The sequence below is a fragment of the Quercus robur genome, chromosome 8 (genome assembly GCF_932294415.1).
Source record: "Quercus robur chromosome 8, dhQueRobu3.1, whole genome shotgun sequence".
Lineage (NCBI taxonomy): Eukaryota > Viridiplantae > Streptophyta > Magnoliopsida > Fagales > Fagaceae > Quercus > Quercus robur.
This window is the reverse complement of record NC_065541.1, coordinates 55,035,802-55,048,510: the sequence shown is the minus strand read 5'-3', so window position 1 is coordinate 55,048,510 and position 12,709 is coordinate 55,035,802. Positions and strand designations below refer to the sequence as shown.

General features: G+C 37.7%; 2 protein-coding genes across 6 annotated transcripts in view; one reads left to right on the top strand and one right to left on the bottom strand.

The window, feature by feature from the left end:
* The window catches only part of LOC126697094 (AT-hook motif nuclear-localized protein 1-like), a 105,259-nt gene that overhangs the window by 18,572 nt on the left and 73,978 nt on the right, over positions 1 to 12,709 (bottom strand). The gene's annotated exons all lie outside the window — the stretch shown is intronic.
* On the top strand, positions 5,492 to 11,847 carry LOC126697095 (protein GRIP-like). 5 transcript variants are annotated; one of them, XM_050393932.1, is made up of 11 exons: positions 5,492 to 5,656; positions 5,810 to 5,885; positions 6,097 to 6,161; positions 7,929 to 8,061; positions 8,183 to 8,280; positions 8,376 to 8,495; positions 8,620 to 8,689; positions 8,793 to 8,851; positions 9,434 to 9,505; positions 9,577 to 9,624; positions 11,474 to 11,847. In XM_050393932.1, the coding sequence occupies exons 4-11, from the start codon at positions 8,028 to 8,030 to the stop codon at positions 11,498 to 11,500; spliced, it is 528 nt and encodes a 175-aa protein (XP_050249889.1). In that variant the 5' UTR covers positions 5,492 to 5,656; positions 5,810 to 5,885; positions 6,097 to 6,161; positions 7,929 to 8,027; the 3' UTR covers positions 11,501 to 11,847. The 5 variants fall into 5 exon arrangements, with proteins under 5 accessions (XP_050249889.1, XP_050249888.1, XP_050249891.1 ...); XM_050393931.1 differs by having other exon boundaries at positions 11,471 to 11,847; XM_050393934.1 differs by having other exon boundaries at positions 5,493 to 5,656; positions 8,620 to 8,647; positions 11,471 to 11,847.

The following is a 12,709-nucleotide window of genomic DNA, read 5'->3' as shown; positions in this document are numbered from 1 at the left end:
CTACTTTTTGGAAGACTTGGATGAACATGTAGTGCCACGCCCTTGGAATGTAAACAACCTGAAAAGGTACTGTTATTAATGAAAGATATAATTCTTGATGCCGTATTACTGTGCAGTTACCTGATTTAAGTGTTAAACAGAACCCAAGTCCTGCATGGCTCCTCGGCCACAGACTTGGGGGAAATTAACCGTGATACTTATTCTCGGTAAGTGTTAAACAGAACTCAAATCCTGCATGGCTCCTCAGCCACAGACTTGGGGGAAATTAACCGCGATACGATTCTCACTAAGTCTTAAATAGAACCCAAGTTCTACATGGCTCCTCGGCCACAGACTTGAGGGAAATTAACCGTGATACTTATTCTCACCAAGTGTTAAACAGAACCCAAGTCCTACATAGCCCCTCGGCCACAGACTTGGGGGAAAATTAACCCCAAAGCGATTCTCACTAAGTGTTAAACAGAACCCAAGTCTTGCATGGCTCCTCGGCCACAGACTTGGGGGAAATTAACTTCGCAGCCATTTTTGTCTAATTATGAACTATCGTTATTTTCACGTATTCATTCATTTATACTTAACTTTCAACAGTAAATGACAGAATAGACATCCATTCATGATGAAAACAGAAGAGAATAAATCAACAATATCTGAAGGGAAATAACTCTTATCATTAAAACCCAAAAGCGGTTCTTTTTACAAACGTCAGCGAAACAAAGCGAAACAAAATACAAAAGATAAACAACAAAATCCTACACTACTTTCCTATGAACCCTGAGCAGGAGCGGGCTGATCATCTGCTGCTTGGGGCCCCGGGGCAGTCTCCTTGACCTGCGCAATAAGCTCATTGATACAAAGGCTGTCCTCGGGTAACTTGCCCTGCACGGCCTGCTGTGTACCACCAGCTTCGGGAATGGAAGAGTCCGTTGGTAGAGGCTCTTCAGAGGCAACCTCGTTGGGAATCTCACGTATATCCTCCGGAAAGAAGATGTTCTCAACCTTCCGGAGGTCGGAGTCCGCCGGGACAGCTGCTCGATCCAAGGCTACACCCCAGGACATGGTGATGTAATCCCTGCAAACGGCAGCCACCTCCTCGGTCAGCCTAACCTCAGTATCACGAACTCCACGATCATATGAGGCGGCCACAGCCTTCTCGGCCGCCTCCCTGGCCAAATGGGCCTCCTCTTTGATTTTTGCGAGCTCGGCCTTAAGCGCTGAGATCGCCTGCCTCTCTGTCGTGAGTTTTTCCTCGGATTGGCAAAGCTGTATGCGCAGATCGTCGGCCTGCTTGGTGGCATTCTTAAGGCCAGCCTCTGCGCTTGCGTGAGCCTTCTTCACGTCCTTCACTTCATTATTCAGGCGATCAAAATCCTGCTTAAGATCGCCAGCGGTCTTCTCGGCAGCACTGTGGGATTGGACCTCCTTATGTAGGTCTTCACGAGCCTTTTTGGCCCACTCCTCAGCGACGTAAACTTGTTGAGTGACCTGCGCCCAAAAAGTAAAGACCTTGTTAGAAGATGATGACAAGTAGATACACAAAAAGGGGACGAGGTAGAAGACTCCATTTACCATAGCCATGTCCCTTTTCAATGACATAAAGAGGTCTGGTTGCCGAGTATTCCTAAGACCCTCCATATCGCGAGGCAAGAGAAGAGGCTGCTGCAAGGCCTCAGCCAAGAATGATGTCGGCCCTCGTTGGGATTCCCACATGGTCGCATCCTAGGAGATCGGGGAGCCGTCTAGTTCGAGCAGCGACGACCATGTTCGTTGTTCTCTCAGAATGGCCGCTTCATCTCGGCTATCGATGAACCGAGTCCTTTTCTCTCGGGGCTCCTTCGTCTCCTTGCCCTTCTTCTGAGGCCGAGCCTTTTCGCGACCAACCTCTCCCTCCTCCGGTTCTTCTACAGGCCTTTTTCGCCTCAAATTGGGCATAGGCTGTAGCGCCGCATCCGACCGGGGGGGGGGGAGAGGAGGAGTAGGAGCCTTAGAGGAAGGTTGCTCCTTAGGGACGTCCTTAGAGGATTGCCCTTTGTTCCTATTGGATAGAAGGCCCCTGAGGCCAGACCTTGGTTTCATGTCCATTCCTGCTTCCTCAGTTTCTTGGCTGGTATCAACTTGTGCGATGACTAGGCCAAGGTCAGGGGCTGCTGAGGCACGGTCTAAATCAGTGTTAGAGTCCGAGAGCTCTACTACTCTGGCCGACACCTCTCCCTCCTCGGCAAATTGGAACTAGTCTATTTGTTCCTCTAAGGATGAGTGCGAAGAACCAGCCGCCTCCTCAGGGACAACCGCTGCGGGAAGAGCGCGTTGGGCAGGCAACCGAATGGGAGGTAAGTCTGTTGAAGCAAGAAACCCCGTTATTGATACGTCAATACGTGCCAATCTTGGACTACCAGCCCTTATAGCTTGACCGGCGTCCACCAAGGATCGTGTAAGGGGAACGTAGTCCAAAATCAAGGGAGCCGCCCGTAATTGTCCGTCCTCGCTTACTAAGATCTCGGATCTCAAGAGGTAATTTAGAGCTAGGACATTGACCAGGCTCAGCCGAGGGGATGTTCGCTCCTTGTCTGCAAAGACCGTAGAAAGGGTTACGTTAGTCCGAGGAGGCATGCAACCAAACCAATTAAAAAAAAAAAAAAAAAAAGGGGGGGAGAGCTCAAAACTAAGGTCCCCTCCACGGAATCTAAGTCTATGACACCCCACCTAGCGTTCCTGCCCTAGTTAGACAGTGAATGCCGTCGTGCCATGGTCCGAAGACGATCAAATGGTCGTCCTTCAAGCCTTTGCTAGACTTGGGAAGGCAGGATATCAACCTAACTTCGTCAAACCTAGACTTTAAGTAGTATGAGTCGCCGAGCTTATGGCATTCATAGAGATGAACCACGTCGTGTCACAAAAGGCCGAGGTTCATCTGATCGTTTAGGGCGTCTGTGCATCCCAGGATCCGGAACAGGTTCGCGGTGCACTGGTGGGGGGCCAACCTATGACCAATCAGGTAATCCCTGGTTATTCTCCCCATTGGAATCGTCATTCCTCCTTCCACGAAGGCTATCATTGGAATGGCGACTCGCCCTGTCCTTCTCTTGAGCAAAATTTCCTCCTAGTGGCAATACTCTAAACCTATCTCCGATGGAATACGATACTTCGCCCTGAAGCCCGCCATACCGGCCGGAGAGTTTACCATTTTTTCAAGCTTACCCATCCCCCCTAATCCTAGACAACGCGAAGGCGGTTTGCTTAAAGAAGAGTAACGAAGAAGAAGCGCACACTTACGAGTAAGAAACTGGACAGAATCTTCAAGAGAACGGCGGCGAAGGTATGAGCGCGTCGAAGGAGAAGGCACTGAGATGTTTTGAGTACTGGAGTGTTCGTCAAAAGTGAGGAACGAACGCCTTCAAAACCTTATATACTCAGAGGGAGTTGGACAAACATACTCTCGCCTAGAGCAAATAAAATATTGTCAACCGTTGATCTGGTCTCCAACCGTTGGATTAAAGGAGCGTAAAACTCCAAAAGCCGCAACTAACTCCCCCTGGGTCATTAAATGCCTTCAACATTAATAAGGCACGTGGGGGCACGCCCTCACACGGGTGAAATAGGAATGCACAATCAACTATCCCGTAAGTATCAAAATCCCGCCTTTCCTCCTCGGACCAAGGAGAAAGAGCTGGAATTTTAAGGGGCTATTGTAGGGGTAAAATTCATCAGTCAACAATGGGCCTTAGGACCCATGTGGAGCCCAGCCATAACAGGAAGTGAAAGCAGGGCCGGAAGACTCTCAGCCCAATCCTGTTGGGCCAGACATGTTTAAGGAGCGTCCGAGGAGGAGTGTCTCCTCGGACGCACCAAATGGGAGTCCAACACATGCCCTGTACATGGTGAGAAATCGTCCCAAGTGGAAGGAGAATGCTAGACATTCAGGAGGCAACCACAACTGCCGCATTAAATGCAGGGAAGCTACTTTTCTAGCCGCATTAATGTAGAGAAGACAGGTGAATAGTGTCATCTTGGCCAGTGTAACTCACAGAAAAAGAAAGGGGATGTCCGATGGGACAGGCACTCAAGTGGAGGCCTAGATGGTTAACAAGTGTAAGGCCATTATCGATTGAAGGATGCTATATAAGAGAAGAAAATCCCCATAAAGAGGGGATCGGAAAATTGAGAGAAAGGAGAAGGAAAAGAGAGAGAGAGAAAAGGATTCTTTAAACAGAGCATAAGTGGCATACGTATTGCTCCTTGGACTGTTACACCATGAAACTTAATGAAATATCCCCACGTTCAAATTGTTGCATGGCTTACTAACAGTTACGTTCACTCTGTCAAGACCTAGTCCTGTGACCCACTCTCTACAAATTCATTATTGAGGGTCTTTTGGACCAGAATCACCTGCTTACTGGGCTTGGGCCCCAAAAACCGCCCTTACACCATCATTTTCCATCCACCCAAATTTCCAACTAATTGATAACAACTCTAATTTAATTTTTCTTTCTTATTTTTCCATCCTTCAACTTTTTCTTCCGTCCAAATCAACCATAAAAGATTGAGGGAAAGATTAGATAATAAGTTGATAGAAGAATTAAGAAGTCATAGAAATAGAAAGCTCAATTGACACAATTCAAACAAAACAAATGATGTTGGATTTTTTTTTTTTTTTTTGGGAATATTAAGTATTTTTACATACACACGGAGAGAAGGGATAAGGTCTTAAAGAAAATGACAATAATGTATATCAAAATGATGTTGGACTTTAACATAACAAATTTAGAGAGAAAAAAATAATAATAAAGTAGTCTTTAGATATATAGCATAAATGTTGTTATCAAATGATGTTATGAAAAACAAAAATTATTGCTTCAAAATAATTTGTGACATGGCACTTTGAGGATCTATGCATTTTTAACCCTCCCAAAAGGAAAAGGCTATGTGATAGAAGCTCAAGCTACTGCTAGGAATTTTTCCAATGGTTAATGAATCTTAAGTGATGAGTTAGCTAGTATTTTAGTATGAATTATAACGTTTTAGGCATAGTTGTTAGTATCAAACAAATTATTTATTACTAAACAAGCACTACAACAAACTTGAATTTTTCCAACATATTTTTATCTACAGCCACTAAAAAATGTTAATAAAAACCTCAAATTTTTACAGTTAGAGAAATGCTATGTCTACAATATTTCTACAACATTTTTACAACAAATCCTAAGTGACAAGTTGTTACTGGTTGTTTTTGTTGGGGCAAAAAAGTAATCTTACTGTTAGTTTTAAATTTGAACCAATAACAACTAACCACCCATAATTTGTTGTAAAAATATTATAAAAATGTTGTAGACGTAGCATCTCTCTTTACAGTTATACACAACTGTTGAGTAAAGCATAGAAATTCACATATTTATTTCCACAGTTGATATAACTGTTGAAACATGTGTTAAGAATAAAGAGGGAAAAGTTATATCAACAGTCGGATAAATGTAGAAAAAAATAAATTAAATATTTTATCAACAGTTATAAAACATTGAAAATAAAAACACGGAACTTGTATAGCTCACTCACACTCTCTCTCCCTCTATATCGATCTCTCTATCGCTCTCTCTCATAGCTCTTTGCGGTCATGGCTATTAATTTTGTCCGTACACTGTCAATTATGGATCTCTCGCTTTTTGTAGGGTTTCTCTCCCATTCTTTTATCTCTGAATTTTGAGTTTCGCTTTCTCTTCTTCGAGTCGCTTTGAGTTCTAATCTCTCGCTTTTCTAGGGTTTCTCTCTCTCTCTCTCTCTCTCTCTGATTTGAATTTTTATTTATTTTTGGTTTCAGGTGGATTCCACTGAAGATTTTGAGCGATTGTTCGATTACTCTCAAGTTCAGCCTCTCAATTTCGTGTCCCTTGACGGTATTTTATCACTCTCAACTCTTACCCTCTGTTTGGTTGCTGGGAAAATTTTAGGATTTTTTACCAGGACATTGAAATTTTTTGTATTTTTCTATACTGTTCAGGAGGATTAAATTGAAGAAAATTGAACCGTGATATTTGAAGTTTAAATTCTCTATTTTCAAACGAGTTTTCTAGCTTTTTGTTTTGTGTTGTTTTGTTGCTCCTGTAGATGATGATGATGATACTGCATCCCCAGCTTTGTCTCCTAAACGGAGGAGGATTGCCAAACCTATTGTAAGATTTTTCTGTACGCGAATGTGTGTGTGGTTTGTGTGAAATTTGAATTTGATTAGTGAGAGTGTGTTATGGCGTAGTTTATGTGATGAATGGTGGTGAAAGTTTGGTCTTTTTTTTTTTTTTGAAAGATTGATTCTTGCATTGATGGGCGTTGCTCTCTTTTGTTAAAGTTGTAAGCTTTTTTGCTTTGGAGTCTTCCCTCTTACTGTTTCAATATGTTTTGAATCTCACTAGTCATACTATGGAAGTTGTTTATCCATTAGCATGTTACCATCTTGAACCAAATCTGTGATTTTCTTTTCCACTATGAGGTTTCAGCATTTTTTTAAATAGTATTTACACATATTGATTCACATTTGGATGGATTCTTGAAATTTATGATAAAAAATTCATGGTCTTTTTGGTAAGACTGGTTGTTCTGGGTACTTGGATTTAACCATCAGAATTATGTTGAACTTCAGTTTTTTTTTTTTTTTTTTTGTTGGGGTGGGGAAGGAAAAAAAAAAAAGAGTTAGAGATTTTTAAACAATTAAAGAGCTAAGTTGAAATTGAATTTCGGGAGGTTAGTTTTGTGGGTTTGCTTATATTTTTTTTGTTATTGCCCCTTCCAGGTCTATATCATAAGGAAGTCTACTGATACACTCTTTGAATTTGAATTTGTTTTAAAGTACTGTTAGTCAAATATCCCGTTTTTCATCAAAAGATTGGCAGTAGGCTTGCTTAGAATAACTTTTTTCAAGATGTACTTTAATGATAAGTTGTAGGATAACCTTTATGTACAAGAATGCTAGACTAATAGTTCATTAGACTGAGTATTGTCTCCATTATGTACAAGAAAGCTAATTTTGATTCCAATCAAGACGTCCAAGGTTCAGATCCCCCCTCTCCTATCGTTTTTACTATCAAATTATCCAAAAAAAAATTAACTCCATTTTAGACACTTTTGGCCTTGTGGGGTCTATATGTTCATTAAATGCTTTTCTAGAAGGCTGATGAGTCTTTGAAGTGTTATTAGTTTTACAAGTATCAAGTATGGTTAAGTCTGCATTTCCAAGTTTTGCATATTCTAGGTTTTATTCATAGTTTTGCAAGCCACTCTAACTGGCTTGCTTGTATTTGATTGGGGAGAATGAATGAAATAGTCATTATCCTAAGGAACCATTGAGTTCTTCTGGTCAAAGAGATTGAATGTGAATTTTCCATTAATTAATAATATCAGATCTTGAGTCTAAATCTATTTGAGGAGGTGAAGAACTCCTACCAATCTTTGTTTTTCAACCTGCAAAATTCATTTAATACTTTTTTTCGGATCTAACGCTTAATTTACCAGCTATAAAGAAAAGAAAAAAAAAAATATATTCCCTTCTCCAAACCATTTCTAGTTGCATATCCTTGGCAACTATGGCGTGGAACAAAGTTCTTCAACTATGTTGTATGTCTCGTTGATATTGTGCTTTAACCGAAGTAGAATAAGTATTGATGCATTGGGAGTATCAGAGTATGGCTCTACGCCATTTATATATTGGTGCTACAGTTCCTTGCATATCCAACTTCCATTATCTTCTGGCTGAAGGCACTTATTACTAGTATTGGTTTAAAAAATTTAAAGAAACCAGTCTCTTTTACTGGGGCCTTGAAATAGTGATACACCCAACCCTCTACCTTCTGATAAGTGGCTTTTTTTACTTCTATTCTTGAAATATTGAATTTTGGTTTACGTACTAAGAAGTCTGATTTCACTCTTCAATTACATATTTATTCCAGAGAGTTGGTCCTTGACAATGCCAAGCAGCAGATCAAGAGCTTAGAAATAAAGCTGAATTCTGCTAATGCTAGCCACCAATCAGATAAGGAAACAGGGAAATGAACCTTCAAAATATAGAAGAAGCATGGCGAAGTAAGACATCCATGCTAAGTCGAATAAAGATGATTCTTACCATCGTTTCCCTCCTTTTCTCCAATCCATAGAAATATGGATACCAGTTAAGTATTCAAAAAGGTTATACTTAATTTTACAGTCAAATGTAAGGGAGTGAAGGCTCAAAATGAAGCATCGTCTGCACAGGATGTACAAAAAGAATTGGATGAGCTCAAATTACATTATAAAAGATTGAAGGTACCTTATATCTTGTATCTTGTTGCATTTGGGCTTGGATTAATTGTCAGTATATTTATATTTTTGTTCGTGTTAATTGGATCCATAACTTGTAGGAAGAGCATGATACATTTCGTGATCTTGCTGATCGAATGATTGAGGAGAAGGACAAAGAAATTTATAAACTTCTTGATGACAATAAGGATCTTCATCAATCTTTAGAATCAAGACCACCTGTTCGTTTCATTCTTTTGTCTTCTTAAAATATTTGTTAAATTTCACCTCATATTTTTAATACTTCCCATGACTTAGGTTTTAATATTTTAGTCCTTGGCCTGACAATGTGATTAATAATCTCAGGTTGATCACAATGGAAATCACTACACACGTATGAACCCATTCTTGCTACCACTTGTCAGCACCTCTATTGGTTAAATATAAGTTGAAAGCTTTTCTCAATCTATAACAAATTTAACCCTTGGGGTAGCTGGTGAGGTTTTAACATATCCTTTTTCTCTAATTGGTATTATCAGCCATGCAAAAGCAGGATGCACAGAATTTAAGCACTTCTGCAGCAGAACAGCAGATTCTGGTATAAACATTTCTCTCAAAAAAATCTGTTCTCATTTAAAATGTACTTTGTTGAGTCTCCAAATGCATTTATTATGACAATTTAGCAGGTAGCCAATTATATCATAGAGCTGCAATTTTTAAACAGCTCTGATGGAAAAATTTATGTGCCTGAAGAAGTGAGCTGGTGATAAAGTCCACACAAACTAGAAATATTTATTTATTGTGTCACTAGTTTGTATGCTAATCTTGTGTTCTTTACATTTTCCCTCACAACTTTCCTGCTTCCACCTAGGCTTTATATCTTGATGAACTTTTGTATTCATTAGTTAATTGAAGATTTTGTGGATAATGTTCAAGTAGCCGTTGTTTATGCTTTTGAATAATGATGGATATCACAATAGCCTTTTTTTTTTTTTTTTTCTTTCACACTATAGTTCTCCAATGAAGATGGACAATTTCCTAGGAAACTCGTATCAAATACACAAAGTTCTCTTTAATATGAATGGATGCTTGCTAATTGGTTCATCTTTGGAATAATTTGTTTCATGCATTGCATGCAAGTAGAATTTTGGTTGATGATGATTTTTCTTTTGAAATTCAGCTTTTGGCAAGGCAGCAAGCTCAGAAAGAGGAAGAGCTAGCACAATCACAATGGCATATTTTAGCACTTCAAGTATGTCAGATGAAATCTAAATTAAATGGTTTTTTCCCCCAATTTCGTTTCTGATTTTCGTTTCAATTCAGGAGGAAATTGAAGAGCTTGAATGTGAGAATCGTCTCCATAGCCAACAGGTATACAGTTGTCTGAATTTTTGCAGATTCAATTGTTTGTGTATTTAATGACAGCAAAGAAATGCTCGCTACCAAGAAACATTTTTATGAGACTAGTGCAACTGAAATGAAAATGTGAGGTTGATAAATTGGAAGTACATGATTATTACATGTCTATGAATATATGTAGGGAAGTTGAATAAAAAAAAAAAGTTTTTTCCATGTGTGCAATTTTTTACAGTTTTTGTTTCTTTGTACTGGACAATTTCTGGGAGATGGGTGATACAGGTCCTTGTGGACCTTGCACTGAAATACATTATGATAGAATGGGTAATCGAGATGCTGCATCATTGGTTAACAATGATGATCCTATTACTGATAAAAAAAATATTTTCAGCTCTAATTATCCATTGTATTTGTACAGTTTTTTTTTTTTTTTTTTTTTTTTTTGTGTTAAAAGAGTAGTTGATTGGTTGTTGTAAATTTAATTAGGAATTGCACAATTGTGTTTACATTATATTTTGAATTAGGTTATTAAATTTTGATCAATGTAAAAAGTGCATTCAAAATTATTTTTTTTTTTTAGAGAAAATACTTATTTCAACGTTTACAAACCGTTGAAATTTATCTCAAGATTCCTTTTATTGACTGTTGAGTACATGTAGAAAAAAGTAATAAGCATCTTTATGTGTTTATGTTTCAACGGCTTTTAATAATACTTCGACATTTATTAACCGTTGATAAAAGTATAATTTTTTTTTCAACGGTTGCATAAGGACGTAGAAAATTTTTTTCTAACATAGTTTTTAATGACGGTTCTCGACGGTTAAAGTAACCGTCGAAAATAGTATTTTCAACGGTTTTTAGTACTTTTTTCAACGGTTTCAACCGTTGAAAATAACCAAATTTCTTGTAGTGAAGGCCAACCCATGAACCTGACCTGATGGAAAAAAAAAAAACAACGTAAATCTTAAGATTGGAAATTAATTTTAATAAAAATTTAAATAAACTAAAACAAACAACAAAAGATAAACTGTTATGTTTTAAAATGGAAGAGAAACATGTCACCTTTGTGACAAATTATCAACTCATCTAACCTTTCTCTAAATCTTTCATCTTCTCTTTTATCAATATTTAAGTTCCAAAGCATCATATTTAGTTATTTGGTTTTTCGATGGTAAAAAATTTTGTGACTGGACTCTTCGTAATGCTTAGTTGTGGTCTTGAAGATGCGGTCATGATAGTGGTATTGTCACTTGATAATATATAGAAGAAGATTTGAGAGGTGTTAGAAATAGAAAGCTTAATCGATACTATTCAAACAAGCCTAATGACTTTGGACTTTAACGTAACAAAGTGCTTTTAATAAAGTGGTCTTTAGATATCAATTGATGTTAGGATAAAAAATAAAGAATAATTTTTTTTTTTTTTTTTTGGGCTTAGAAATAAATTGTGACAAGGTGCTAATTTGGAGATCATGTATTTTTAATCCTATCAAAAGAGAAGTTGTGTGATAGAAGCTTAAGCTACTATTATAAGTTTCATGTGATTAGTGAGTGATAAAATTACGTGATTAAATGATTAAATTTATTATCTCTTAATAGTTTAAACTTTTAAAATAGTTAGTAATTTAACACAATATTAAAGCACGTCTTGAGTTCTTGATTTACACTATATGCCATTTAAAATCTTATGTGTCAAGCTTTACGTATTAAAAAAAAGTTTAAATCTACACATGAAGAAGAGGTTTTTTTAATACCGAATGAAGGATAAAGGAAACTGATTGAGAAATTTGCATGAAGTTGGCTATTCAGTCTTTTATTTTTTATTTTTTATTTTTTGTTTTTTATTTTTTGCTAATGTGCAGCAGCGAGAAGCCAACTGGTTGTTGGACTGACTTGTGGTGTGTTCTGGCGAAGCGCCAGGTTGTTGGTAAGGAGCTGGAGCTAGCTGCCGGGGCTTACACAAAATGACTCTTCATTTGGATTATTTGTGCACAAGTGTGAACTTAAAAGACACATTGCACAGTATTAGGGTTGATTAGTACACAATCGGACTGGTAAGAAAATGTTCAGCAAATTACATGAAAAAAAACGTACGGCACTTGCGTGTATATATATATATATATATATATAGAAAAATGAGAAATTTTAATGGAAAAATCAACAGCTAGAACACGTACGATAGGTATGCACTATATGTACGGAATTTTAACAAGTGAAATGCATGCGTGTTTTGACTATTCTCTCACTTTCTCAGACACAATCAATCTCAAAGGCCCCAGTTCAACCGACCATTCTTTTTTTTCATTAATTATTGTCTAATCAATTTGAACATAATGAGTAATGACAAACATTATTGGAAAGTTCATCTTACATTATTGGAAAGTTCATCTTGTTATAAACTCTGTATTCTAGAAAGGTTCGATTGGGAAAAAAGGAGAAAAGAAAAGAAAAGAAAGAAAAACAAATTAGCAAGTTGCAAGGTGATGATAGTTAAGTTCGTGAATAATTAATCAAGGTGATATAGATGGAATTGGAAACTGACTTTTCTTTGGAAAATGGAAAGAAATTGCTAAGCAATTACCAGTAAAGTATAATTCAAGAGAAAGATGATAAGTAAAACTTTCGGCATATTGGAAATTAACTAACATTTCTTGTTGGGTATATATTGGTATCCTTACGGCATAAAACCTCAGTCTATAAGCCTATAACAATCAATTAAACAGTTCCATCCAACTTTCGTTTTGTAAAGTTTAAACTAGTCAAACATATGCATGGTACATGTCGATTGCTATTTGCCAGCTTGAGGTGTTTAGTCTTCTACGACGTGATTGATGCATAGTCGGAGATAATTACAGATGTACACTTCAACAAAATAATTGAAGCAACTTGCTCGTTTAGGTGATGAGCACTACCAGTGGCTAAATCAGACTCAAAGATTCCACCATGAGATAAGACTAATGTATAAAACCATCTCTTTCATATTAATTTGATGGTCCCAAACACTATAAACCTACTAGTTTTCATATTTTAAAACTATTGTATAATAGTTTTACTATCAATGTTGATATTGCAAAATTAAGAAGAGCATAGATGTCGGCATT

Excerpts from the sequence above, each read along its gene's own strand:
- LOC126697095 (XM_050393930.1), top strand. The coding sequence starts at position 8,028 with ATGAACCTTCAAAATATAGAAGAAGCATGGCGAA. Across the intron at positions 8,496-8,619 it reads CTTTAGAATCAAGACCACCT|GTTGATCACAATGGAAATCA; the intron begins GTTCGTTTCATT and ends TAATAATCTCAG. Across the intron at positions 9,506-9,576 it reads GGCATATTTTAGCACTTCAA|GAGGAAATTGAAGAGCTTGA; the intron begins GTATGTCAGATG and ends GTTTCAATTCAG.